The 27,719-nt window shown below is 44.7% G+C and overlaps 2 protein-coding genes across 2 annotated transcripts in view; both read left to right on the forward strand.

Annotated features, from left to right (window-relative positions):
- CFAP61 (cilia and flagella associated protein 61) overlaps positions 1-15,164 on the forward strand; it is a 368,344-nt gene extending 353,180 nt beyond the window's left edge. Inside the window, exons 25-26 of the mRNA XM_075527979.1 lie at positions 8,203-8,293; positions 14,964-15,164. Coding sequence (XP_075384094.1) covers positions 8,203-8,293; positions 14,964-15,164 — 292 coding nt within the window. The remainder of the gene's footprint in view (positions 1-8,202; positions 8,294-14,963) is intronic.
- An 8,725-nt stretch (positions 15,165-23,889) lies between these two features.
- INSM1 (INSM transcriptional repressor 1) lies at positions 23,890-25,428 on the forward strand. Its single transcript, XM_075528763.1, has one exon. It carries the CDS (start codon positions 23,890-23,892, stop codon positions 25,426-25,428), a length of 1,539 nt encoding a protein of 512 aa, XP_075384878.1.
- Positions 25,429-27,719: the final 2,291 nt, after the last annotated feature.

The raw sequence follows: 27,719 nt of genomic DNA on the forward strand, positions 1-27,719 counted from the left end.
ATTAGACTCGGGAACCACAGGGTCAGTTCAATTCTGTCCTATAGGGTTGAGATGAGTCAGAATTGACTCAGTGGCAGTGAGTTTGTTCTAAAGGAATGTGATGTAATGTCCTAATTAGCCTGAGATAAGTTCCAAATCTTTTTTTAATGCTTTCTGCCCCTTGTCTCCACCAGTGCTTAGAGATACAGCATAAAGAATTGATCTCTCTGGCATTCTGTGGAATAATAGCTTTCATCACAAATGAATACAGATCACATTATAACAAACATTTTCTAACTCAGTATTAGCAGATTGTATGTAGATCTTGTTTTAAAGTTGATATCCATATCATATATGGATATTATATAATTTCATTTGTTCCTATATTATTAAAGCAAGTTAATTAATAAATATACATGTTATAAAATAAAAAATGAACTCCTAAAGAAAAAATATATCCATCTGGAAATGAAAATTATACTTGTCTCAACATTTTTTATTTAGAAAGCCCTGTTACATAGATTTAAAATAAATAGTGCCCTCTTTGAGAGGTAGTTTCCCATTGGAAATAATAAAAAGCAGTTCTTTAACAGAGGAATAAAGAACAAAACTGAATAGAATGTTCCCAAGGTTGGGGCCGATCTCTGTAATGGAGACCCATCTACCTCTTGGAGAAACTGCATGAGGCTGCCAGACTGGCGCCATCTTGTCCAGCAAGCTTGGATCTACATGGACTTCCCTCCTGCCCAACCGGTCCTTTAATTGGCACCACATAAGACAGCAAAGAGAGAAACCAGACCAGGAGAAAGAGAAGAAAAATTCTCCAGCAAAGGTTCTTTCACCTCGGGGATCCAATGGACTATCTGCCAAAGGAAGTTAAAACACAGAGATAGAGAGAATGCTAGTGGCCATTTGTTTTCTTGCCAGGGTAACGATTCTAGTCTGATCTCATGATGGAAAATTATGCTCCTTTTCCCGGTGTCCCCTCTTTATCCTGACGGGGCTCACCAAATACTACTATAATTAGGTTCTTACCTTTTACCAACAGAAATATTTACTCTGGTCAGACAGAGAGAGGCAATGCTGGAAAACTTTATTAGTGTTCCCGAGGAGGGAGAAGCCATAACACCTACACTCAACATAGTATCTTCGTTTCCTATGAACAACCTTTTATAATTGCACACACTACTTAGGAAGTTGGAATGTCACACATAAAGTTTGTGTACTCTATTATGCCAGTTACCTGAGTTGTTCCACAAGACGATGGTCCTCAGTCTTCAGGCCCCTTAAGCCAATCCTATGAGGTATGTGGTTAAGTCTAAGAAATAGCTATGCTTGCCACCCATATCTCATATTACGTGTGTATTTATATTTGTATGCAACTGCATATAGATACATTTATTAATGTCCAAGAGCTCTGGCTGCCCAGTGGTTATGCACTTGTCTACTAACAACAAGGTCAGCATTTCAAACCAGCCAGTTCCTCCATGAGAGACAGACGAGCTGTCCGCTTCTATAAAGATTGACAGCCTTGGTAGTTCCGGGGGCCATTCCACTATGTTCTATGGGGGTGCATTTGGGTTGTTGGCTTATATAATGTCCGTATAGATAAATACAAATACATAACCTCTGCACTTTTCTGTATCTGTGCATACACCCATAATTAGACTCTTATTTTTCAGTTGCTATTACAACTACCAGAGCATTTATTAAAAATACTCTTTTTCCTTCCATACTTCATTGTGGACTTATTTACCTTGGTCAAGCTTTGCACCTCATTCACTTTTGGTGTTGTACTTCTCATCACCAGAAATAAGTGTCAACTATCTATAGTGATTCCCTCACACCGATCTTGTCTTTTTATAATAGTGAGACTATACAGCATTTTCCCTTTTGTGAATGACTAATTGTACTAAGCATAATGTCCTCCAGATTCATCCATGTTATATTTTGAGAACTCAACAGTGTTCTTATGACTGCATAGTATTCCATTGTATGTATGTACATTTTGTTGATCCAATCATCTGTTAAGAGGCATCCTTTTGATGTTATGAACAGTACTGCAAGGAACATAGGTGTGCACATCAGATGGTGTCTTACATTAGAGCTCTAGGGCATATACCTAGAAGTGGGATTATTGAATCATAAAATAATCCTATTTCTAGTTTGTTGAGGCAGTATCTAGTTTGTTGAGGCATATTGTTTTCAAACAAGGCTGTACCATTTTATAAAACCATTGGCAGCGCTCCATGGTTTCCAAATTACCATAAGGTTACCAGAATTTTTTGTATTTGATCAGTGCCATTTTAGCAGCAGTAGAATGGCATATTGTTGTATTTTTTATTTGCATCTCTCAATGTCTAATGATCAAAAGCGTCATCCAATGTGTTTGCTGGTCACTTGAATATCCTGTTTGGTAAAGTGTTTGTTAATGTATCTAACCCATTTTTTTAAATGTTATCTTTTTCTTGTTGAGTGTTTGCAGTTTTCTGTATATTTTAAAGATAAAACGATTATCAGATATGTCCTCTTCATTTTTTTTCCTAGTCTGAAAGTTGAATTTTTTTCTCTTCTTAATACACTTTTTGGTATGCATAACTATATAAGTTTTATGTGGTTCTAGCTATCCTTTTCTGTTAATGTTAACAATCTTATTGACATATAATTCACATATCATACAATCCAGTAGTTCAAACATATTGAAAAGAGTTGCACAATCATCACCACATCAATTTTAGAATGCCTCTTCTTTCTCGTATTCCTTATTATCTCCCCACTTCCACCCAGCCTCCCCTACCATAACCCCAAGAAAAGCTATGAATCCAGTACTGTCTCCAGAGATTTACCTACCCTACATGTCAGATAATGAAAAGCATATCAAAGCAATAACAAAATAAAACAGAGAACAACCTCAGTTGAAAAGAAAGCAGAAGATAATGAAAACTAGAACACATTTAAATGAGTCAATGGGAGAGCAGTGATAAGATGTTAAATTTTGACCTAATCCCTCTCAATGCACCCTGCCTGATAACAAAGCTAGTCTCATCTCGGGCCAGTCATCAGAGAGGATTCACCATAAGCGTAAATCAAGGGGGCAACCTGAGAATGGGCTTGGGCTTTCGCCAGCATTCATAGCCTTCTGAAAACAGGGTGCTCAGAATTTAAACTTTGTTCTAATTTCCTCTTCTAGCCTTGAATTTTATTATCTACAATCCTTGGATTCACAGGCTGGTGTGCATCTTCTGTATGGGCTTAGCGGACACCTCACCTAGATGGCCACTTGTTTTAAGACAAGCCTTTAAGGCCCAGAAGCTATAGTTTCTGACTTTGTCCCCACAGTCCTAGAGCACCCCTATCATCAGAGATCTCTTCATGAGGGCAAGTATCCAGTACAGCCGAGTCAGAAGAACTAACCATTCTTAGTTTAGGGCTAGAGCAAAGTGTGAACTCGAAATCCATTCAGATATCTATGGTTTGTATGTGCCCCTGCTCCACTTTAGAGACAGCATCATCAGTTGATTAGGGAACATTATAAATCATCCCTATGGGACACGTGCATTTTAGGGGATGATAGATGGACCATGAGCATTAGGGAAGCCACTTCATGGCTAGGGAGACCAGATGAGATGGCGTGATCTGAGCAAGGGTGCTGCCTGTGCCTCAGTGTGCATCCTTACTTATAGTAATGGTCTTTTGTGATTGACTGACTTTGCTGAGCACAATCATTTCTAGGTGCATCCATGTTGAGACGTTTCACCACTGTTTTTAGGAATGCATAATATTCCACTGTGTGGATGGACCAGAGTTTCTTTATCCGTTCTTCTACTGGTGGGCATTCGGGCGTGAGCAGCCTCTTGCCGTTGTGAGCAGTGCTGTGATAAGCATGAGAGAGCATGCATCTGTTTGAGCTCTGTCCTCACTTCTTTGGGACATATACCCAGCACAGGGATTTCTGGGGGTTATGGTATTTTTATTCCCAGTCATGTTAGGCATCACCCTGCCACTTTGCACAATGGACGTACGTGTTTACAAACCCAACAGCAGTGTATGAGAGTTCCAGTCTCTTCACACCCTCTCCAGCATTTGTTGTTTACTGGTTTGTTTGTTTACGTAAACTGGGCTATCCTTGTAGGTATAAGGTGATATCTTATCATTGTTGTGATTTACATCTCCCAATGGCTAGTGATAGTATTTATGTGTTGTTATCATTTTAGTGTCATTTTTGGTAGACTATTCATGCCTTTTGCCTACTTTTTAATTGGATTATTTGGGTTTTTTATTGAGGTATGATAGAATTCTACAAATTTTAGGAAGTAGTCCTATATCCATTGTCCTTGCTAAAAATTTTTGCCCAGTCCTTGGGCTCTCTCTTTCACTCTTTTGATGACATCTTTGGATACACATAAATTTCTTATTTTTAATAGTCATCTATTTTATTTTCTACTGAGTGAACTTCCTTTATTATATTTGTAACATATGTTTGCCCTACAGTAAGGTCCTCAGTTTGTTCCTATTTTCTTTTCTTTTTTTTTTAGGGATCACTAGAGCTGTGGGATTTACATTTAGGTCTCGCCCATCTTGGGTTAATTTTTGTTTGGGGGCAAGGTATGGTCCTGTTTCATTTTTCTGCAAATGGAGATCCAATGTTGCCAGCACTGTTTGTTGAAAAGACTGTCTCTTATCCATTTTAAGTTTTGGGGTGCCTTGTGGAAAAATCAGTTGACTGTAGGTGGGTGCATCTACTTCTGGGATTTCTATTCTATCCGTCTCTGTACCTCTCACTGTACCAGCACCAAGCTGCTTGATGGCTGGGGCTGTGGGATAGGTTTTGAGGTCAGGTAGGGGAAGGCTCCTATTTTGTTTTTCTTCTTGAGAAGTTCTTTGTTTATCCCTCTCAAAATGAATTTAGTAATTACCTTTTTCATGATGAATAAAGTTGAGATTTGGATTGGAATTGTATTTATAGATACTGTGGGTAGTTTGACATTTTCACAATTTCAAGTCTTCCTATCCATAAACACTGGATAGTCTTCCATTTATGTAGAGCTCCTTTGGTTTCTTATAGTAGTGTTCTGTAGTTTTCTTTATGCAGGTCTTTTGTTTCTTTGGTTTATTCCTAAGTATTTCATCTTTTGTCTTTTTCAGAGCTCTCTTCCCTGTATACAAGAATCTAATTGATTTCTGCTTGTTAATCCTACGCTGTGCTGAATCTCTCAATTTTTTCTAATATGGAGTCTTTGGGATTTTCTACATGTAAATCAATGGCAAATAGTGAGAGTTTCACTTATTCTTTCTCCAATTGAATTCCCTTGATTTCTTTTTGTTGTCTAATGGTTCTGGCTAAGATTACCAGCATTGAATAATCAATAGTGATAGTGGGATATGGTCTGGTCCCTGTTCATAGGGGAAATGTTTTCAGTTTTTGCCTTTTGAGTTGGCTGTTGCCTGTTGTTTTTTATGTATGGTCTATATTATATTAAGTGGTTCTCAACCTTCCTAATGCTGCGACCCTTTAATACAGTTCCTCATGTTTGGGTGACCCCCCAACCATAACATTATTTTCATTGTTACTTCATAACTGTAATTTTGCCACTGTTATGAATCAGTTAACCCCTGTGAAAGGGTCGTTTGACCTCTAAAGGGGTCGCTCCCCAGAGGCTGAGCACCGCTGGTCAGTAGTCTCCAGTCCTTGGGGGTCTCTGCCTAGGTTGGTATCAGGGTTATGCTTGCTTCATAGAATGAGTTTGGGAGTTTGTGGCTCTTTCTATGTTCTGGAAGAGTCTGCATAGCATTGGTGACAACTCTTCACTGAATACTTGGTAGAATTCCCCTGTGAAGCCATCTGGTCCTGGACTTGTCTTGGTTGGGAGTTTCTTGTTGACTTTCTCTATTTCTTCGTTTGTTTTTCTGTCTTTTCATATGAAGCCAAAGGCTCAAGTCACACATTAATTCATTTCCAGAGCTGTTGTCAAGTTGTATATACATATTGTTTGGTTGTTGGTAGAATTCCACCCTGTTTCCAAATGAAATATTGTAAACTATCAGGTATTTAAATATTTTATAAAGGCTGTTTACAGAAACACAATTTTTCTTTTTAAAAAATGTAATATCCTTTAAACATTAAAAAGCAAAAGAGGTCTTGGAGGTGGACCTCAAATAGTAGTATGGTTAGGGGTCAGCTTCCAAGACCTGGGAGTGGCAATGGCTGGGAACCACGCAGAGAGTACAGCACAAAGGAAGGAAGTATGCATCTATGCTGGCTCCTCAACGTCTATGTAGGGAGCACGTTACGCTCTCACTACCAAAATGAGCACTTGCTGTAAGAAGTAAAGAGCCACTTGCAAGTTCATTTCTTTGCTGGATAGATTTTTGGATAATTTTTTTCATTAGAGGAAATTATTTTTTCCCACATTTGTCTAAAATACCTTTTATCTAATACCAGGCCTACAAAATGCTGGCACCTTTATATGGCCTCGATTAACCACAAACACAAGAGCCCGATCCAAAATCCTTAAAACAGAGAAAGCCAAATCTGGAAATGGAATATTAACACCGTTCATTTTCTGCATTCTAAATACATAGAGACAGAGTTCCAGTTTGAATAAGTGGCCTTCCAATGACATTCTTGCTATGGCTTCTGCCCCTACTTCAGATACTAACTGAGTCTGAAATACCTGTTTTATCCCTAGCTAAGAGTGTCATCTTATACATATATGGCAGGTTGTGAATAATTGATACTGTAAATATATGTGGCAGAAGTTGTTCTCAAGGCAGGGTAGGACCTACATACCCCTGTATTCACACACAAATTCGATCTCACAGGTGGGAACACTGTCATTTCCAGCGCAGTATACAGGTTGCCATAGGGACCACCACTAAAGCACCAACAGACTTGAGAATGATGGCACACTCCTAGCTCAGAATGTGAGATGCTTTCCCCAGGTAGCCACGTAATGCCTCTCATCTTCTTTCAGGACTTTGCCCATGACATCACTGTCTCCTTAGCCCTCTCCCCTTAATTACCTCCATTTGACCCTTCTTGATATGTTTGTGTTGTTTTGCTTTCATCTGAAGTAGTAATCGTTGCTGCATATTCACTTATTTCTTATTTCTCAATTTGAGCTCTAAGCTGGGAAGGGTATATTTTGGTCACTACCTATCGTGGATATAAAATACATACTAATGGAATGAATATATGACTTTAACAGCAAGATTGATGATTAAACAGATAGGTCATATTCTGGTCGAGTTACCAGGCAGTAGGTAAGACCTGCCACGGTGCTCCTAGCAAAACTGGGCCAGTTTGGGAATTGTGTTCATCTTTCAATTCTACTGGTCCCGAGACTCTTATTCCTAAAAAATTCATTTAAGTTTCCGGAAATAGAAACTGTGTATCTACAACAAGTCTATGAAATGCAAAAGTTCATCTCTGTATACACACATGACATCTACACACAGTGACAGAAACAAATCCAGAGGAGAGTGACACCTACGTCAGCATGTGTTCCTGACCTTGAAGAGGCATCGTTCACGTCCCACGACACTGAGCAGTAAACGAAGGGGCTAAAGCACCAAGAGCCAATCTTGGTTATTCTCAGAAAGGTGTCACATTTTTCACTCTCACCTGTAAATAAATGATGGTCAGGTTGCTCTCCAAGTAAGGTATCATTTATTTATTCAAATAGTTCTCAGTGAAAAGTTCCCAGCTATAAACACTAACAGAGCTGCTCTCCTAAAAACGATCCAATTAGGCATTGGTGGACAAAGACCATGTTGCGACACTGAGGAGGCCTGCTTTTCTGGTCATTATTAATCCAGAAACTTAATGAACAACATTTGTGTTATTGTCTACCCAAATTTAATTTATTTATGCAGCAGTTCAGTTAATCCTGCAATCTGGTTTTCTCAAATGAGGGCAGATAATAGAGACATCGTTCTTTACAAGTCTTCAGGCTTTTAAATTCTGATAACATCAGGAATCTTTGCCGGGTCTTGCTCCAGCTCTGAATTAAACCACTTTAAATGCAATTATGGAACCTGGCCTTACATCAGGAACATCCATTTTAAAAAATTGATTGGCCCGACTGTTATAGGAGGCATTTTATAAGCAAACGATTGCAATGGGGCCAGAACTGTAATTTATAAAGACAAAAAACAAAGTAATACTTTATTAGTGATAATGAGAGATTTTCCAGATAACTGAATCTCCTTTCTCTTCACTAGCTACTTCACAGAGCCATGGTGCATGGCCCTCTTCCACGATCGCTTTATTGATCTCAGGAAGGAGCTGCGCCAAATCATAACCTCCAAGGAGGTAAGAGTGATTGATGGATATGTAGTCGTCCTTGAAAATTAAGATATGACAAAATAGTAATCTATAAATTATCAAGGGCTCATGAGGGAGGGGGGAGCAGGGAGGGAGGGGGAAAAAAGAGGACCTGATGCAAAGGGCTTCCGTGGAGAGCAAATGCTTTGAAAATGATTAGAGCAAAGAATGTACAGATGTGCTTTATACAATTGATGTATCTATATGTATGGATTTTGATAAGAGTTGTATGAGCCCCTAATAAAATGTTTTTTAAAAATTAAAAACAGCTTAGATTTGTCAATTGTTTTCACTTTGTCATACAGCCTCACCTTACGGTTTTACAACTGTACTCCATGTAAGCAAATTATTGAAGAGATAAATACAGGTGGGGCTATTGCAGGAATAGTAGTGGTTATGTAAATGCTTTTATATGGGGTCAAAATTTCTGTTACCTTTTTATGAGTATTCTCATTTTTATTATCAACTAACAGTGAAGGTTAAAATCTGAGTTGCATTTGCTTGCCCCTTAGAATAAAAATTGCATTCTTGTAGTTTATGTCTGAATTTACCTGTAATATTTGTATGTATTTGGAAGATGTAAAGAACAGTCGTTCAGTTGTCAAAACACACTCCTTTTATAACGGAAACTTATTTCTCAATATCATTCACTCAAGATTAACTGAAAGTTAGTCTGTATGTCCCAGAGGTTCTATGCTCAGCGGGGAAAAAAATTGGTTCTGCAATGAAAATCCAAAATATTTGTGAAACTTAAAATTTAAATTCTTCCATTCACACTGGAGTCTGCATCAGTGGTGCCCTAGGGGAGTGCAAGATGCAAACTATACTGGGTGACACTGTCTATAAAATGTGCATGCTTCAGCAGAAATGTGTTATTTTATAGAAATATTCCTATTATTTGTTATAATAACAAAAGATTTCCACAATCTGTGCTGGTAAAGGCTTTGTGTCAACTTGATGGGCCAGGATTCTCAGTGGCTTGGCAGGTAAGGCCTCATAAGCCACCCTGAAGGGAGGTCCGTGAGAGTGGCATCCTTCCGATGTAAGTGGAAGCTATAGGAAAGCTTTCTTGCTTTCCCTTGAACGGGATCCTGTATCTGGCTTGTTGACCTTCAGTTCTTTGGACTTCAGTCAACTGCCTGCTGTAGTGCCTGCCAATCCTAGGAGTTAGTATCACCCTGCCATTTTATCTTCTGCCCTTGGACTCATTCGCCTCTGCAGCCAGAATCCGGTCTTCCTTCTCACCCAGGAATCTTGGAGTCATCGTCCCCTGCAGCTCTAAGAGTCAGGAGATGCCTGCAATCTGACATCTGACCCATAGAGTTCTATAACTGATAGCTTCAATATTTGTTCCATTTATCATATTGCTTATTGATCTATTTGTGTGCATTTTTGTTGTTGAGGAGTAATCCATACTGAAGACTATACTCTTTTATCTTTATCAGTAAGTGCTTCAAATCCTCTTCGATTTCAACAGTAAAGTGGTGTCATCTGCATATCGAAGTCTGTCGAGGAGCCTTACTCAACACTTAGGGCTGCATCCTTCTTCATAGTCCAGCTTCTTGAGTAATGTGCACAACATACACACTGTATATGTCTGGTTAAAAGATACAACCCCGACATGCCTTTTGTGCATGTAAACTATGCAGCACCCCTTGTTCTGTTCCAATTCCTGCCTTACGCCTTCTACATAGGTTCCACATACACATAATTAAGGGTTCTGGAACTCCCATTCTTTGCAATGGTATCCGTCATGTTATGATCCAAAGAGCATTTACACAGTCAAGAAAACACTCGTAAACCTCTTTCTGCAGTCTCTGCTTTCAGCCAAGATCCAACTGATGCTAGTAGAGCATCAATATCCCTCATCCCACACCCTTTCCTGAATTTCTGGCAGTCCTTGTTTATACACTGCTGCAGTCTTTTTAAAGTGGTGTTTTAACATAATTTTATTTGCATTTTATTAATTACATTGTTTGATCATTTCTGCATTGTTTCATCCCTTTTCTTTGAAATGGGTCAAATATGGATCTCATCCTCGCTGTTTGCCAGATAGCTATTTTCCTGTAGTTTTCCTAAATTCAACTATCTTTTAGAACATACTAGTACTTCATTCTTTTTTTAACAGTTTTATTGGTATTTTATTCACATATCATATAATGCAACAGTTCAGTCAGATTAAAAGGTATATAATCATCACCACATACCATACTAGAACATTTTCTTCTTTCTTGTATTCATTGTTATTAGATCTCTATTTACCTCCAACCTCCCCTGCCCTCAAGAAACCATCAATCCAGTTACTAACCATAGTTTTACCTACTCATTCTTCTGGGTTTTTTTTTAACACATAGAAATGGGTTTTTAAATTTTATTATTATTTGGGAGTTAATACAAATATCATTCCATAGTTCAATAACATCAAACAGTATTGTACAATTGCTGCCATAATCAGTTTCCAAACATCCTTCCTGGACTCTTTGACATTGCCTCCCTCTTCACCTCTACCCACCAGCAGCACCACCACCACTGTACCCACCCACCCACTTCCAAAACCCTTATTCTACTTGCTGTCCCTATAGGTTCATCAGTCCTGGGTCTCATATACTGAAAAACAGAAAAAGACCTGTTACACAACTTCAAAAGGGTGATCCCCAATGAAATAGCACTTCTGAGACTCTTCTTTATGGATGAAAATATTTCATGTATTGTATGGAGATTTCACAAATGTGTCTGTCCATGCTTTTGTTAAGAGACATAGATAGATTCATAGAAAAAAAAAACTACCAAAATTGGCACTGTGGGGAATGAGACAGTCTCAGTGTGAGAGATGAAATGTTCACTGTAAAAGGTGAGATGGTCTTACTGAGTAGTGAGATTTTCACACTGAAAGAGAAGATGTGCTCATTGTGAGAAGTAAGGTGATCACAGTTGAAGGTAAGATGTCACACGTGAGAAATAAGATTGTCAAAGTGTAATATAAAAGGTGAGAGATGAGAGGGTTACACTGTAAGATGTAAAATGGTCATTGGGTGAAATGTAGCCGTTCTTACAGAGGTGATATGAATCTACTGTGAGAAGTGATGGTCACTGTGACATATGAGGTGCTTAAATTGTCACTGTCATGGATTGAATAATTGTGTCCACCACTCCATCCCCCCTTTAAAAATGCATAAATTTGTTGGGCCTCTATGATTCTATGTATAAATTTGTTGGGCCTCTATGTAGTGATTTGGCTACATAACAATGTAATCAGGAAGTTATAAAATGATGCAAACATCACCCAAGATATGATCTGATATGATTAGCCTATGCATTGTATAAGGAGATGGCAATGGAATTCACCCACTTACTCAGGTCACAGCCCTGATTTGATTGAAGGGACAGTTCTCTGGGGTGTGACTGCATAACTCTTTTCTCTTAAAAGAGATCAAAGGAAAGAGACTAGTGCATAGGAAGAGGAACTTCAATGCCACCAAAAAAAAAAACCCCAAAAAAAACAGGGTCCCTGAATTGAGAACCTTCTAGAAACAAGGTATGATGGATGCAAAGATATATGGAGCTCTTCAAAGGGAACTGAAACCATAGAAACGGAAGGGAGAAAAGGGCCTTCCCTTATAGTTGACTCAGATAGCTTCTCCCTACAGGTGGCACTTAGTATTTGAACGCCCAGACTCCTAAACTGTCAGAAAATGAATTCCTATTCATTAAAGTCATCCGCTTGTGGTATTGTTGTCACAGCAGCACTAGATAGCCAGGACAGCCATGCTTCGCTCTAAGATAGTCATGAGAGGCAACAGATAGGTAAAGTGGTGACAGCGTAAGAGATGTACTGTCATATTGTGAGACTTGAAGTCATTGCACTGAAAGATGCGAAATGATCGCAATGTGAGAGGGGAGCTGGCCACGCTATCATGTGGTCAGTGTGATAGGTAACGTGTCACAGTATGAGATGTGGGACAGTCATGCTAGTAAGTAAAATGGTTACACGGGGTATGGCGAGATGGTGATCCCTTTAGGTGCGAGATAATCTCACTATGAGAAGTAGATTCGATGGATCAACTGAGTGTGAAGACAATCACTTTCTGAGATGAGAGGTGGTCATCTTAAGTGTTGAGATGAGCTTCCGATATTGTGATATGGTCACTCCACAGCTACGAGAAAGGCCCAGCATGAGAGTCCAGTGGTCACCATTAGACACGTGCTGGTCAAACTGTGAGGTGACACTGTAAGACTGTGAGTTGTGAGACAGTCCTTTGAAACTGTAAGATTGTTATAAAGGAGTAAAAGGTGAAACCGTCCCATTGAAATATGAAAGGGCCATACTGTGAGTGTTAAGGTGGTCACAGTATAAATTCAGAGCACACTGTGAGGTGGGCACGTGGTCACGCTGTGGAAGGTGGAATTGTATCGTTGTGAGCAGTCACACTTTTAGATCAGGTTATCGATAAGAAGTGAAATGGTTGAGTGGTTTGAGCTGGCATGACTCAAACTGAAAGAGGTAAGACAGTCACAGTGTGATAGGCGGGAAATGAGATAGTCACAAGGTGCAGGAAGAGATAGTCCCAGGCCACTGTATTGTGACAGTTGATGTCATCAGACTGACAGGAGTGAGGGGGTCACAGTGTTGGAGATGGTATGGTCACAAGTGGTATGATGTTCTAATTGAGATGTGACACAATAATCCTCAGTGGCAATATGGTGCCTCTGAATGTAAGACAGTTATAGTGTCAGAGGGAAAGGAAGCACGCTGAGATGTGAACTAGTAACACTGTGACACGCGAGTCAGTCCGTCAGTCCCGCTGTGAGGTGAGATCGTTTCACTGTGCTGAGTAATGTAATCTCAGTGTGAGAGGTGAGATAATCACACTGCGACATGTGAGGTGGGTATGAGGAGTGAGCAGTCAGATGGCCACACCAGGAGGGGTGTGTTGGTCACAGTGCGAGGTGAGACGGTCACAGTGTAAAACATGAAATCGTAACACTGAGATATCACATGGTCACACTGCGGTGAAATGGTCACACTGACTGAGAAAGTCACTGGCTGAAAGGTTCCATGGTCCTCAAGTGGGAGGTGAGATGGTCACTCTGAGAAATGAGCTGACCAACAGGGTGAAAGAGATGTGAGATGATCATACTGATTGGTAGTCCGGTTACTACCAAGAGGTAAGACAGGTCAACTGTGGTACCTAACAAGGTGAGTTTGAATGATAATGTGCTAAATGAAAGCTATTAGTTTAGTCTAGGAGTTGTGAATGTTACATTGTGTGAGGTTCAGTGTTCACTTTGTGACATGATCACAGTGTGAGAGACAGAAGTATCACTTGATAAGAGGTGATCTGGCAGCCAGGGGCGGTGAGAGCAGCCCCCTGAGATGTGTGATTCTCTCACCAAGGGTGAGATGGTCACTGAGGAGGGAGATAATCACAAGGAGCAGCAGGTGGTCACACAGTGAGTAGCTAGCTGATCTGTGAGAGGTGGACCTGTCCCCCTGACATGTGAGATGGTCCATTCAGAGGTCAGAGGATCAGTGTGGAAGGTGAAACAGTCACTTGTTAGAAGTGAAATCAATGGTCATACGATGAGAGTTTGACTTATCACCTAGGACAGTATTTCCTGAAGCTGTCATGTTGTGATTTTACGCTCTCAACCGAAATAAAACAGTGTCATCTAATCTGTTTTTATGTTGCTTTGATACAGGTATGGGGGGAGGGCGGACTGTGTACATAGCAGCATATCTCTTTAGTGGCATGTTGATCATACTGTAACATTTCAGCATCCACAGTTTATAATCCTCAGCACCATTTTTCATTTTCTCTCCCTGCCTTTGTTAAGCTGATTTAAAATGGAAGTCCTGTGGCCCCCACTGACTCTGTTTCTAAGTGTTGTGTGCATAAGCTCGGGCATCTATTAATGCCTTGCTTAAATAACCAAGTGATAATTAATTACGTTATGCCTCCTTAGACCTTGAATGTATTTTTGTATCTATAAATTCTTACCATTAATGAATTAATAGTCTAGTAGAATTCATCCAGTAATCATTTTTCTTCCTGTATAATTCAACATTTAATTCTCTGTTTATAAATACGCCATTAAAGTCTACTAGACTCTTACTTTAGGGAAGTACTCAATTACTACACTGTGCAGGAAGCCCACAGCTCAACCTTGGTGAGACACTTTTTATGTTACGGCCATTGATGGGATCAAGCAAACATAGTCAAATTTTAACCACACACTCCAGATTGGGGCAGGTGTTTGTTTACTGCACAATTCTGTCAACCTGATTATTTGAAAATCTTTAACTAAAACATTGGAGAAATACCTGAAATATTGTAAGTATGCACAGCATGTGGTGTGTATGTTCAAGTGACTTAATTCTCTCTGTGCCCTAAAAATAACAATAACATTTTATCTTATTAAGATTTTAAAAATCTTCCTGATTGTAACAAAGTAAGCCAACTAAATCCAGGAATTTTAATGTAAATATGTTTAATCGTGTCCTTCCTTATGTATTTTGAAACAAGCAAGACCTATAGATAAAGTTTTAATTAAAGACTTCAAGTTTCTCCACTATGGTAGATGGGCTGAGCACAATCTTTTTCTTTATAGTGAAATTGCCAAGTAATTTCTGAATCTGGTTCCTTATTGAACTTCACAGGAGCCAGACCTTCCTTCCTTGGACCAATTAGCCCGTCAGATAGAAGATGAGGAAATAAACCTGCATGAGAAACCCCGGAAATATCTTCAAAAGGTTTTTCAGGACACTATCTACAAGCCCTTGGTGGAGAAGAGCATTCTTGACTACTTGCACTATAACCAATACCACCTGCCCATGTATGCATGGCCAGGCATCATCTAGGCTGGTACAAACTCCACGTCACTGTTTTCCTGCAGGAAGCTTCTGGAAGTGCTCTGTAAAAATAGAAAACGAGTCTGCCTGGCCTGTCAGCAAAGCAATCTGTTTTCAGGGCTTCTATTCAGTTCACTTGTGCCTGTAGTTTCTAAGTGTTCCAGTAGGTGGCACTGGGCAGCGACTGTCAATTGTCCAGTAGGGGTAAGCTTTGCAAAATCCGAAAGCATGTTCCTGTGCGGAGTAACAGGTCAGTTAGCAATAAAATGAGATCCTGCTACAGGAAGTGTCTTTATCTTGGGTGTGATTCCAATTGATATTCTGGAATGTTCTGGTGCCAATTTTGTCAGTTCACATCTTTACCCAGAAATACTACGAGTGATAAAAAAGAAAATTGTGTACCCAGAAGGTGAAAGGAGTAAGCAGATGACTAAAAGTTAAATCTTTAACCCCACATCAGAAAGAATGACTGTGTAAGAAAGTTTACAAGAATTTCTGAGATCAGCAAACCGATCATCACAACCCCCAAATTGCTATTTCATGTTGCAGATCACCTGTATAAATATTCTGAAAGGTGGGGAGGTCAGTGAGCTCACATACAGATTTTGAATGATAAAGTGGCTGTGGGAAGTTCATTTAGCTCATTTTCTTCGATCCTTAGTGCAGTTGTTTTGTTGCAGTCGGTCTCTGATACGTATCACCTGTAAGGCGGGACAGAAACCTTCTGTTTTATAGGGAGGTTTATTCGCCCACTGATTGGCACATAGACTCGCCCACTGAATGACAAACTCACTACAATCGAATTGATGCCAACTCACAGTGACCCTGTAGGACTAGGTAGAAGTGCACCTGTGAGATTTTGAGACTATAATTCTTGAAGGAGTAGAAAGCCCCATCTTTCTCCTGCAGAGTGCTCAGTGGTTTCGAACTGCTGACCATGTGGATCAAGCCCAACATATCATCACCATGCCATCAGGGCTCCTGACTTTTTTTTTTTACAAGCAAGGCTTAAATTGGTTCTCATGGACAGAATTCCAGCTTTTGATTACTTGAATTTATTTTATATTTACATTCTGTCTTTCTATTTTTATCTAGCGGACATTATTAGCACCATTAATAAGAATTCAACAGCTATGGGGAGGAAACATCATAGTTGGCACTACAGAACTATTCTTCTGTTATCCAACCCTTTGCCACAAATCACTTAAACCAAAATTGCTTGCTACTTCTCAAAAGTGAACTTATTCCACAACACTAAAGTCAGAATTTTCCAAGATAGGCAAAAGCAACAGTAAACATTAATTCCTTCACAACTACGTTTTATGTAAATGAATGTGTCATTTCCAGGGCTCAGCTTCAGCCATATGGTGCAAACTGGACAGCTTGAATAGGGAACAATTGGGGTGGACCCCTCTTCAGAGTGTCAACCCAACACACATGAAACTATATTTCAAGGGTTTATGAATGAGCTGTGAACGACCTGTCTCCCTTTCCCCCTCTAAGAGTGCCTGGGTCATATTCACCAGCAAGTGGAGTGAGTTTCTGTGGCAGACCCGGGGGGCCGTGGGTAGAGATTAAAAGACATAACCTATGTTAGAAAAACAACAGTTATGACTTTTCTGTGTCCAAGTGTAACCATTAAAAAGCCACTGGTGACATAGAAGTAACCCAACATAAAAATGAAAGTTTTAGTACCAAAGCATGCATAATTTTGGGACACTGTTCTTTCCTGGCTTTTTAAAAGCAGTTTTGGGCCTCAGTAAGTATCCTGGCAGGTTTGAAAATATATAGAATATATTTTATTCTATGACATTTATTTAGCAAGGTCGTTTTACCATCAGCCCACATTCAGAAAATGGAATATCACTCCTACCTGAATCTAAGGAGGAATTCTGGCACATAGACACCAACTCAGTATTTGATCATTGGTGAAAAAGTGCTCTACCATAAGAGAAGAAGCCGCATGACCTTTGGTCATGGCTTGAAATGTCTTGTTTTATAGAGAGAGCTCTCTGCTACTTGCTGGTGGTAATGCCTGGCAAAAGCAGGGGTTTCGGTGAGCGCAATATTTGGACTTCCATCTCTGTCCTAAGGGCATAATAAATTCTACCGAGACAAAAACACGTGAATTCCCATCATCATGGTTAAGCCTGAGTACTTGGGCCTCTAAGGCAGATCTTAGAATGTTGTAGTTTTTGACCAAAGAACGTTGGCACGAAGGTACCAAGGTTAATTTTCAAAAGTTGTATTCCCCCAAATTACGTGCAACAACACTGCATCGTCGGTGCCTATAACCATCGCATGGCAGGCTTGTTTTTAATAAAGTGAGTCCCTCTCCATCCAGAAATGGCTCCTCATTGTTTTACGGTTCAGGAAGGCCAAAGAAAGGGGGGGGGGACCGTGCATGGAGCATAAAATATGAAGCTAACCAGTCAGTGCTTACGGCCCCTTAGAAGAGGTCGAAAGACCTCGTTAGAGCAAGCGCTAGCTAGGCAGTGGGAGAACTCGGCTCCAAAGTCTCTGGGAGAAGCTGTTGGCTTGTGTTCTGGCTGAGGGAAGCAGTGATAAGGCTCGCATAGCGCGGGGCCTGGAGGGGCCGAGCCCAGCAGCTGTATGCTAATGTTCACAGAAACCGAGCGAGGCACACGCGCCCCGGCCACCCCACTCCCCCCCCTCACCCCATTGAAGCAGGCGGCCAGGAGGCCACACATCACTGAACAAATAGGCACTCTCTAGACAAATAAAATAACACACGTATGCTGGCAGGGAGGGGTAGCTGGGGGGGGGGGAGAAAGGAAAAGTGGGGGCGGGGGTGGGAAAAGAGGAAGCTGGGTGAGCAAAGAGGACAAAGATGGAGGGAGAAAGAAAAATCTGTGGGGGCAAGAGAGCGAGGGAAGGGGAGAGAGAAGGTGGATGGGAGGGAAGAGCGGCACTGAGGATGAGATGGGGAAAGAGGGGGTGGGGAGAAAACTGGGATGGGAGAGGAGAGATGGGGGGAAGAGGAGGGGAAAGGGAGAGATGGAAGGGGGAGGGAGAAAACTGGAAAGAAGAGAGGTGGGGGAGGCGAAGGGGTGGTGGGAAGAGAAGCAGTCCTGAAGGTATGAGGGGATCAAGGGGCAGGGGCAGACCCCAGACCCCCAAAACTCAAGGGTGGAAGCAAGTGACTCTTAAGAAAGCGCAGCAGCCCTGCTGCCCCCACCCCTGGAGCCTCGGAGAAGGGGTTCCCTTGGTCTTAGAATCTAGGGGGCCTTTCTGGCCAGTGTTTGCTCAGGTTACTTTTCTCCTCTGGGAGGGAGGTGAGAGAGGTGGGACGCCCTCCCCTCTTAGCAGGCAGCAAACAGCTGTGTATGATCGCGCGTGTGCGCGCGCGCACACACACACACACACACACACACACACACACACACACACACACCGGCCCCGCCCCTGCCGCCTCCCCGGTGCACATCGTCCCCACTGATTCTGTACCATCCCCGTTCTTCCTGGCAGGAGTCTAGGGTTCGGTTACTGCTTTCCCACATCCTTCCCCAATTCTTCTGCCAACACCTTTCTCCCTACCGCCCAGCTTGGGCTCTTCCTTCCACCGACCCCCACTCAGTTCCGATGGTACCCAGGAAGCAAAACCCAGCAGCCCGGAGGGCGTCTCCTGGAGTCGGGGGTGGCCCAGCCCGCACACTCAGGTGGGCCCCGCCCCGCCCCCCTGGCCCGGCTGAAGAATGGGCACCAGCAGCTTGCGGGTCCTCGAGGCGGTAATCCCTGAGCAGCGGCTCCCGAGCCAGCGAGGCCTCGCCTCCTCCTCTCTTTCAGACGCTCTCCTTTTGTGTGGAATTATTTCAACTAGAGATCCGCGGCAGCTTTATGCTAATGTGCCGGACAAAGACAACAGCCTGCGAGCTGGGGCCCAGGGGCCTTCAGAAAGTGCCTGCAGGCTGGGCCAGGGCGGCGGGGAGGCTGCGCGTGTCTCTCACGTGCCCCTCAGACCAACACACAAGCCCTCATTTCTGGGAGCACAAAGCCTCTCTCCCAGCTCGGGCCTGTGCGCCCTGTGAATTGGACCACCACAGACCCTCAAGGGTTCAGCCCAACCATGGCTCACGGGGAGGAAGAAGAGCCACGGGTGGGGGCTTCTGTAAAGCCAGGGGATGGGTCCCCAGCAAGGTGGGAATAAACTGAAATCAAACTAAATTCAGCCCTGCTTCTCTTTGCTTCCAGTGAGCTCCAGAGTGGCCTGTCTTTCCAACATGCAACAGGATGCGCTCCTTGACCTAAATACCCAGCTTTAGCCCTATCAGAGAAGCTGGCCTGTAGGAAGAAGAATGTGGTATCAGGATTTCACAGGTTTATTAATGTGTGATATTCAGGTGACACAACCTTGCTTGCTGAAAATGAGGGACAGTTGAAGTATTTGCTGATGAAGATCAAGGATTGAAGCCGTCAGTACAAATTACAACTCAATGTGAAGAAGACCAACAGCCTCCTAACTAGACCCGCAGGTAACATCATGAGGTATGGAGGAAAGGATGAAATTGGCCAAGACTTTGTCTTGCTTAATTCCACAATCAATTCTCTTGGAAGCAGAAAGCAAGAGATCAAACGACGGTTGACTTCTATAAATCTGCTGCACAAGACCTCTTTGGAGGATTAAAAGCAAGGCTGTTACCTGGAGGACTAAAGCATACCTGACATGGTATTTTCAACTGCCTCGTATGTGTGTGAAAGTTGGTCAGTGAATAAGGAAGACCAAAGAAGACCCGACGCATCGGAGCTGTGGTGCTGGAGAGTAGCATGGACTGCTAAGAGGACACTCAGATCTGTCCTGGAAGAAGTACTGCCAGATGACTCCTTAGAGGCAAGGATGGCAAGACTTCATCTTACACTTTGGACATGGTATCAGGAGAGACCTGTCCCTAAAGAAGGACGTCATGCTTGACACAATAAAGCACAAGGCCTGGATGAGGTCCTTGTCTCACCCACATTCCTAAGTATGGGGGCTTGTACCTGTCATAAATAAAACTTCCCCCAGCCCCCACCCCTCCCCCCAAAAATAAAATAACAAATCATAGAGGGGCAGGGAGGGAAAGAAAGGAAGTCCTTCAATGAGATAGATTGACACTGTGACTGCACACACAGGAACAACTGTGAGGATGCTGCAGGACTAGGCAGTGTTGCACTCCCTTGTGCATAGGGTCGCTATTGGTGGGAACCAACTCCAGAGCATCTAGCATCGTCCGTATCTTACAGTAGCCCTAATCCCCAGGCTTGACACTCTGCAGACACTGTCTGGAGTCTTGAGTCTTATGTTGCAATCAAGTTGTAGGGTGAAGGGGACCAAGGCTTACACCCTGAAAGCAGCCAGAGACACCAAGCCAGCTCCCAGATGGTAAAAAAAAAAACAAAAAACCCCAAACCAAGGTCTGTAAGGACCAGAAAAGAAGAGCCCGTGTCCCCACAGAGAAGGAAAGAGGCTCCTGGGGCAGAGGAAGCCCCTTCATGACCTGCCTTGGATCCCTCTGGCATGGATTCTTGGGCATGCTCCCAGTCCTCTGAGAGAGGGACAATATGTGCTTGCTGTTTCCACATCTAATTCCATAGAATCCCTCCCTGGAATGGTTGTGCTCAAAGGCTGGTGCTTTGCTCTTCTTAGAGCAGTGGTTCTCAGCCTTCCTCATGCCACAATCCTTGGGGGGGGTGACCCCCCAAGTATAAAATTATTTTCATTGCTACTTCATAACTGTCATTTTGCTACTATTATGAATCGGATGACCCCTGTGAAAGAGTTGTTTGACCCCCAAAGGGGTCACGACCCACAGGTTAAGAAACGCTGTCATAGAGGAAGAACTGTAATCAACTGGATGTGTCAAGCCTTGTGTCCCATTGATTCTGAGAACAAAAAAAACAAAACAAACAACAACAAAAAAGCAGCAGATAGCCATAGGTTAAGGTAACTGCATTGTTGGTATGGGCTGGCAGGTGGCTTATTTTTTACCCCAACTTATGAAGTTAGTTTTGAATACTGTACCTTTCAGGTTTCCATTTATGTTAACCGTCCCTGCCTGAAAGTAGATTCCATTTCAGCTGGAGCAACTAGAAGTCACAAATAAAGAAAAAGATGGAGCCTTTGAATCTCAGTATCTCAATAACATTCAATAGATTCCCTTGGGTTAATTCAGAGTCCTGCTTGAATTTGGCGCATTCAAGCACTGATTTTGTTTCTCCCTACTACTTCTTTACAGTGTAGGGGTTGTTATTTTTGAAGGATTCATTGGGAACTAACTGTCGCTGCTAGTTGTTGAATGAAAGGAGTGTTATATATGCAAGACCCAATACCCGCTCCCAGTCAGCTAGGGAAGGCTGGCACCCCCTCCTTCCACCTCCACCTATTAGTCTTCAATCCAGATGAGATTCTGGATGAGAAATAAAACTGGCCAGCGCCATCCCGGAATCTCTTTCCCACTTCTAATTTCATCAGCTGTATTAATCTTCACTCAAGAAAATAACATGTTTCTTTTACATGGAGATGTAGTTACACATTTTAGATAAATCCATTTTAGGATTTCTAACCTTTGAGGGGAAAAAACACCCTAGAATTTATCTCATTTTTTAAAAATAAGACTTTTAAAATATATTCACTATATTTTTCTTTTCAGGTTGAATTTTTGTAATTACAAATATAAAATCGGCAAATATCTTTCCCCTAATTAACTAGAGAGATTCCCTAACAACTATCGCTACCACAAGCTATAACTCGTGTGGATGCTGGAAAATTAAAAGAAAACTCGTTAATTACCATACCAGTCCATTTTCAGAGGGAAAATCCAAAACAATTAAATACTAGTTTAAGGGCAAGCAAAACTCATTCAGCAAAATCGATCCGCGCGCATTTTTGCAGGAAAAATTCTGTTTCTTCCCTTTCAATAATGTCACATTTTCCTACAATACACAACATAGTATGTCGTTTTTAGTACTTGTTTCGCATGTCCGTGGGGGGTTGCCCCTGGCGATTCTGCCTGCTTCCTCGGGCTGAGGTAGAACTTGGAGGAGGCCGCAGGGGTCAGGTCTATAATCTTTTCCTAGTGGCATGGGGAGATGGCCAGTTTTCTCGAAGGCCAGGCCACAGCCTACCTCAGAGGACAGATTGCCCCCCTCCCCCCAGCCGGCAGCACGCGTCTCTTTTGCTTCCAGATTGGCCAAGGCCAGCGCTCAATAGCTGGAGGTTAATTTCCTTCACAAAGGTGAAGGGGGCACAGTTGGGGGGGGGAGCGGGGGTGCACCCAGACAGGCGGCCCCTTTATTCCCCAGTGCCTTGATTGGAGTCCTTGATTTAGCATCTGATGTCAACCAGCAGACAAAATGCCCGATCAGAATGAAAATGAATGAAGCCGTGCAGGGGAGGATGTAAACCAACTTCGCTGGCACTCTCGGCCCTTCGCCTGCCATCAACAAAATTCACCAGGATCGGCCCACTCCTGGGCAGCCGGGGGTGGGGTGGGGGGGTGCTCGGAACAGGCAGGGAAGAAACCTTTCAAGGATGCAAATTCCCAGCCCTGAGGAGCTTTAGAAAGAAAAGCTCCCAAATTCGAATTCCTTTTGGACTCCAGCCCAGTCTGCTCCTTCTCCCCGAGGTCTGCGGGCAGTTGAAGAAGTGGGGTGCTAACTGTTTCCCAACTCGAAAGAAATCGTTCTGGGAGCCGGAGACAGACCGCAGAGGCACTGAAGCTGTAGGCACCAGCATTTCCGCTCTGTTGACGCCAGAAAGATCAAATCCTCGCCCCAAACTTGGAGCCTGGGCTTCCATTTTCGCTTATGCTTGAATCCCTCGGCCCACCGGCCCCTGACGCAGGTGGGAGTTCTTGGCTGTCCGTGCTTTCCAGCTATTTTCGACTCTTAATTATTTCTGAAACTCCACACAGACCTCCCGAGCAGCCCCCCGGGCTCAGCCTTTCGCCCCACAGCCACCCCCCCCCCAGATCCTGTCGCCTGCTGCTGTCCCCCTGCCCCCCCCCCAAACCCATCCATTCAACGCACATCACATTCCCCCTGCTCCGACTCGCGCATCGCGCCCTCTTGGCGTATTGGGGACCATTCTTGTCCTTTGTTGCTATTTTGCTCGCAACCCGAGGGTAATCCTCCGCGGGAAGGGGGGCGCATTGTCGTTCGAATAGACTGGCCCATTTGGCGGCCCCAGGCCCCCCCACCCCCCCAAGGAGAGACACAAAGCCCAGGCACGTGTGCCTCCAATAGTGGAACAGAGGAGCATCGGACCGTGAAGGAAGGCGGGGCCAGGCGTGTGCCGGGCTTGGAGGGGCGCCGTGATGCTGGAGGGGCACTCTCCACCCCCTTTCCCCTCCCTCGCCCTGCGGACCCTTCCCCTCCCCCCTTCTCAGGTACATCTGCCGCACCTACCGGGCGACCCCCGGGGCTCGGCTCCCTTTTTGCCGCCCGGTCGCGCTCCCACCCTGCGAGGCGGAGGAGCTGCGGGCGCGCTGATTGGCTCCGGGGAGAGCGGGAGGCGAGAACAATGGCCCCCTCCCCCCGTTAAAAGGCGGCAGCGGCTCCCCAACCTGAGCACTGGGACGCTCGTGCGGGGTGCGGAGCCGGGCCGAGCAGCTGCCGGGGCCGCGCGAGTCCGCCGCCGCTTCGCGGGGCCATGGCCATGAGCAACTGAGGGCAAAGGCGGCCGAGAGCGCGGCGGAGGTGGGAGCGCTGCAGCGCCTTGGCAGCTCGCCGCGCCAAGATGCCCCGCGGCTTCCTGGTGAAGCGCAGCAAGAAGTCCCCACCCGTGTCCTACCGGGTCCGAAGCGGCGAGGACGGAGACGGCGCGCTGCTGCTCTCACCTGGCTGCGGGGGCGCCCGCGCCGACACCCCCGTGCCCAGCCCGGGGCCAGGGCCGCTGCCGCCGCCGCCGCCGCCGCCGGCCGAGCGCGCCCATGCCGTGCTGGCCGCTGCCCTGGGCTGTGTGCCCGGCCCGCAGCCGCCGCCGGCGGGCCCGCGGGCCGTGCACTTCGGCAACCCCGAGGCCGCGCACCCGGCGCCGCTCTACAGCCCCACGCGGCCGGTGAGTCGCGAGCACGAGAAACACAAGTACTTCGAGCGCAGCTTTAACCTCGGCTCCCCAGTCTCGGCCGAATCCTTTCCCACGCCCGCCGCGCTGCTGGCGAGCGGCGGCGGGCAGAGCGGGCCCGGCGCCGGCGGCGGTGGCACCTGCGGCGGCGACGCGCCGCTTTTCGCGCCCGCGGAGCTCAAGATGGGCACTTCGTTCTCCGCGGGCGCAGACGCCGCCCGCGGCCCGGGGCCCCGAGCCCCGCTGCCCCCCATCGCGGCCCTGCGGCCCCCGGGCAAGCGGCCTGCGCCCCCGGCCGCCGCGGAAGCGCCTGCCAAGGCAGCCAAGGGCTCGGGGGTCAAGAAGCCCAAGGCCATCCGCAAGCTGCACTTCGAGGATGAGGTGACCACGTCGCCCGTGCTGGGACTCAAGATCAAAGAGGGCCCGGTGGAGGGGCCGCGCGGCCGCTCGGGGGGCGCGGCGAGGCCGCTGGGCGAGTACATCTGCCAGCTGTGCAAGGAGGAGTACGCCGACCCGTTCTCCTTGGCGCAGCACAAATGCTCGCGCATCGTCCGCGTGGAGTACCGCTGCCCCGAGTGCGCCAAGGTCTTCAGCTGCCCGGCGAACCTGGCATCGCACCGCCGCTGGCACAAACCGCGGCCCGCCCCGGCCCCCGCGCGCGCGCTGGAGCCCGAAGCCACCGCCAAGGCGGAGGGGCGCGAGGCCACGAGCGGGGGCAGCGATCGCGACACGCCGAGCCCCGGCGGGGTGTCGGAGTCGGGCTCTGAGGACGGGCTCTACGAGTGCCATCACTGCGCCAAGAAGTTCCGCCGCCAGGCCTATCTGCGCAAGCACCTGCTGGCGCACCACCAGGCGCTGCAGGCCAAAGTCTCGCCGCCCGCGCCCTCCGCCGAGGACCTACTGGCCTTATACCCCGGGCCCGACGATAAGGCGCCCCAGGAGGCGGCCGGCGACGGCGAGGCAGATGGCCTGCTAGGCCTAAGTGCGCCCGCTGAGTGCCACCTGTGCCCGGTGTGCGGGGAGACGTTCCCCAGCAAGGGCTCGCAGGAGCGGCACCTGCGCCTGCTGCACGCCGCGCAGGTGTTCCCCTGCAAGTACTGCCCGGCCACCTTCTACAGCTCGCCGGGCCTCACGCGGCATATCAACAAGTGCCACCCATCCGAGAACAGACAGGTGATCCTCCTGCAGGTGCCCGTGCGGCCGGCCTGCTAGAGCGCGCCCTCCGCCCCCTGAACTGTGCCTTCGCTTGGAGACCCACAAAGAGAGCGAGCCCTGCCCTGTAGCGCCCAGATCCGCCGGCCCTCGCCTCCCAATCACAGTGTCTTCTCCGCTTCTCACCCGTCGGCGTGGGCTTAACCCCGACCCTCTGGTGGTGGTTCCTTTTGGGCCTCCTCTCTTACGTCCTCTCCCCGCCGCTCCCCCATGGCACAAGAGCCTGTTAGTTCCCTTTCTGTCCAAGGGAGAGAAGCTGTGTGCGTTTGTCTCGTCGTGGTTGTAGCTCCCTTCGGAAGGGGGCGGTGGTTTTTCTTGCTCGTATTCGCTGTGTTCATGGTCTGGAAATGCGGTTTGCTCTTGCCTAACACTGCTCTCTATGTATGTAGCGTACGGGTTATTTTGGGTGAATCTTGAGGAATAAATGCCTTTATATTTCACAGGCTGTAAATTGAATCTCCCACATGATTAGCTTTATTATGGCTTGTGAACTGCTGGAGTCTGGCTTTACATTTTTTTATGTGAACAAATCAAATTGCTTAAAAAAAAGAGTTTTCTTTAGTATAGCCACAAATGCCTTGAACTGTTGTCTGTCTGGGATTGTTTTGGGGGGAGGGAAGCGAATTTCAGAAGATGCTGTAGAAACTGCCTCAATATTTCAAGTAAGGATTTTTTTGGTATGATCATCTTTGTTGAGGTAGAACTATATAAGTTGCCTCTAAATGTATATGTTGATTTATGAGTAATTGTTATTTATTCTTTATTTATATTAATTATGAAGACTATTATATTATTTGATTGCAGATTTTTTTTGATGCGCCTTTTTTTCCTGCCACTCTTGACATTTCACTGTGCATTTTAGAAAAGAGCCTTTTCTAAAGGGATCTGCTAAAAGTTTTAACTTTTCTATTTATCTGAGTGAATTACAGACAACCTACCATTTTATTCTGCTTGGAGGGCCCCCAGGCCTTTGTATAACGGACAGCTCTTACTTTTAAATGCAATCTCTTTTCTACATACATTATTTTCTTAATTGTTAGCTATTTATAGAAAGCTTCAATAGAACTGTTTTGACTGTATAACTATTTACTATTGAAATAAAGTATTTTCAAAATCAAAGTAAAGTGGACTTATTTCGGCATCTACTGGATTCAGCAAGGACTTAATGGAGAGATTTGGATATTTTTAAATGATTTTAAAAGGAAAAAACAAAAACAGAAAAACAGTAAAAACAAAAACAGAAAAAAATCCACCACCATCGTCACTCAGGTTTTCAGTGGAGTAGAGCTCCCATATGGCCAAAAATAAAATCTTGCTGGGATTCCATGAATACACTGGAAGGTAGGAGTAGAATGAAGGTTGTACACATCTTTTTTTTAATGTAGCTAAATCCAACAATCTATCTTTTTGACCAAAGAGTTGTTGAAATGGGAGAAAGACGAGTCTTTCCACACCTGTAAAGTGTGACCTTCTCAGAGACCCACAGAGGCAGTTCTACCCTGCCCCAGAAGGTCACCTTGAGTTACAAGCAGTTTGATGGCAGTGAGTTTGATTTGGTTGTAAGCACATCACTTTGATTTATCAAATCATTCATTTCCTGATATTTGGGGCTCAGTGTAATAACACTTCCTCAAATAAAGTAACTGGGTAATGTTTGTTTACTAGAGATCAACTAGAAGAAAGCAGAAATTACTTTACAGTTAGATTCTCAAAGTAAGGAAAGCAAACGAATACTCATTTGAACTCAACAGACTTGGGATAACTGGATTTGGTATGAGGGCTGAGAAAGACTTCTCTAATCAGGTGAGCAGCTCATTGTAGAGGGGAATGGAACGCTACCTGTTTGGGATATTAAATTTAATCATAGATAATTACTGTGCTTTCCATTAGAAAGCGTAGAAGAGAGAGTACTTCTTTCACTCATTGGTCAATGTTTTGAGTTGATTTCCTCTGTCATGGAACAATTTGGTGAAGGAAGTATGTTCAAAGTTACACTTGTGTGTTCCTTTCCTTTCTGGCGTGTCCTTACACTGAGAGGACCACAAACTCTCCAGTTATCCACTAAAGATGCTCAAAACTTGCCCAGTTGAAGATCTACATCTCAGATGTGTGGTGGGAGTGAGGGTGGGGAGGGCAGTCCATGAGAATCTGGGGGAACAACATTGACCACAGAGAATTTTTCAAATTCTGAGTGTAAAGTAAGAGCTTTGGGTGGAAGCAAGCTTAGCAGATTCAGCCTTAAAAAGTTAATCTCTTATGAATATCATGGAATAAATTCAAAATAATGATGA

This window comes from Tenrec ecaudatus, chromosome 12, assembly GCF_050624435.1.
Source record: "Tenrec ecaudatus isolate mTenEca1 chromosome 12, mTenEca1.hap1, whole genome shotgun sequence".
NCBI lineage: Eukaryota > Metazoa > Chordata > Mammalia > Afrosoricida > Tenrecidae > Tenrec > Tenrec ecaudatus.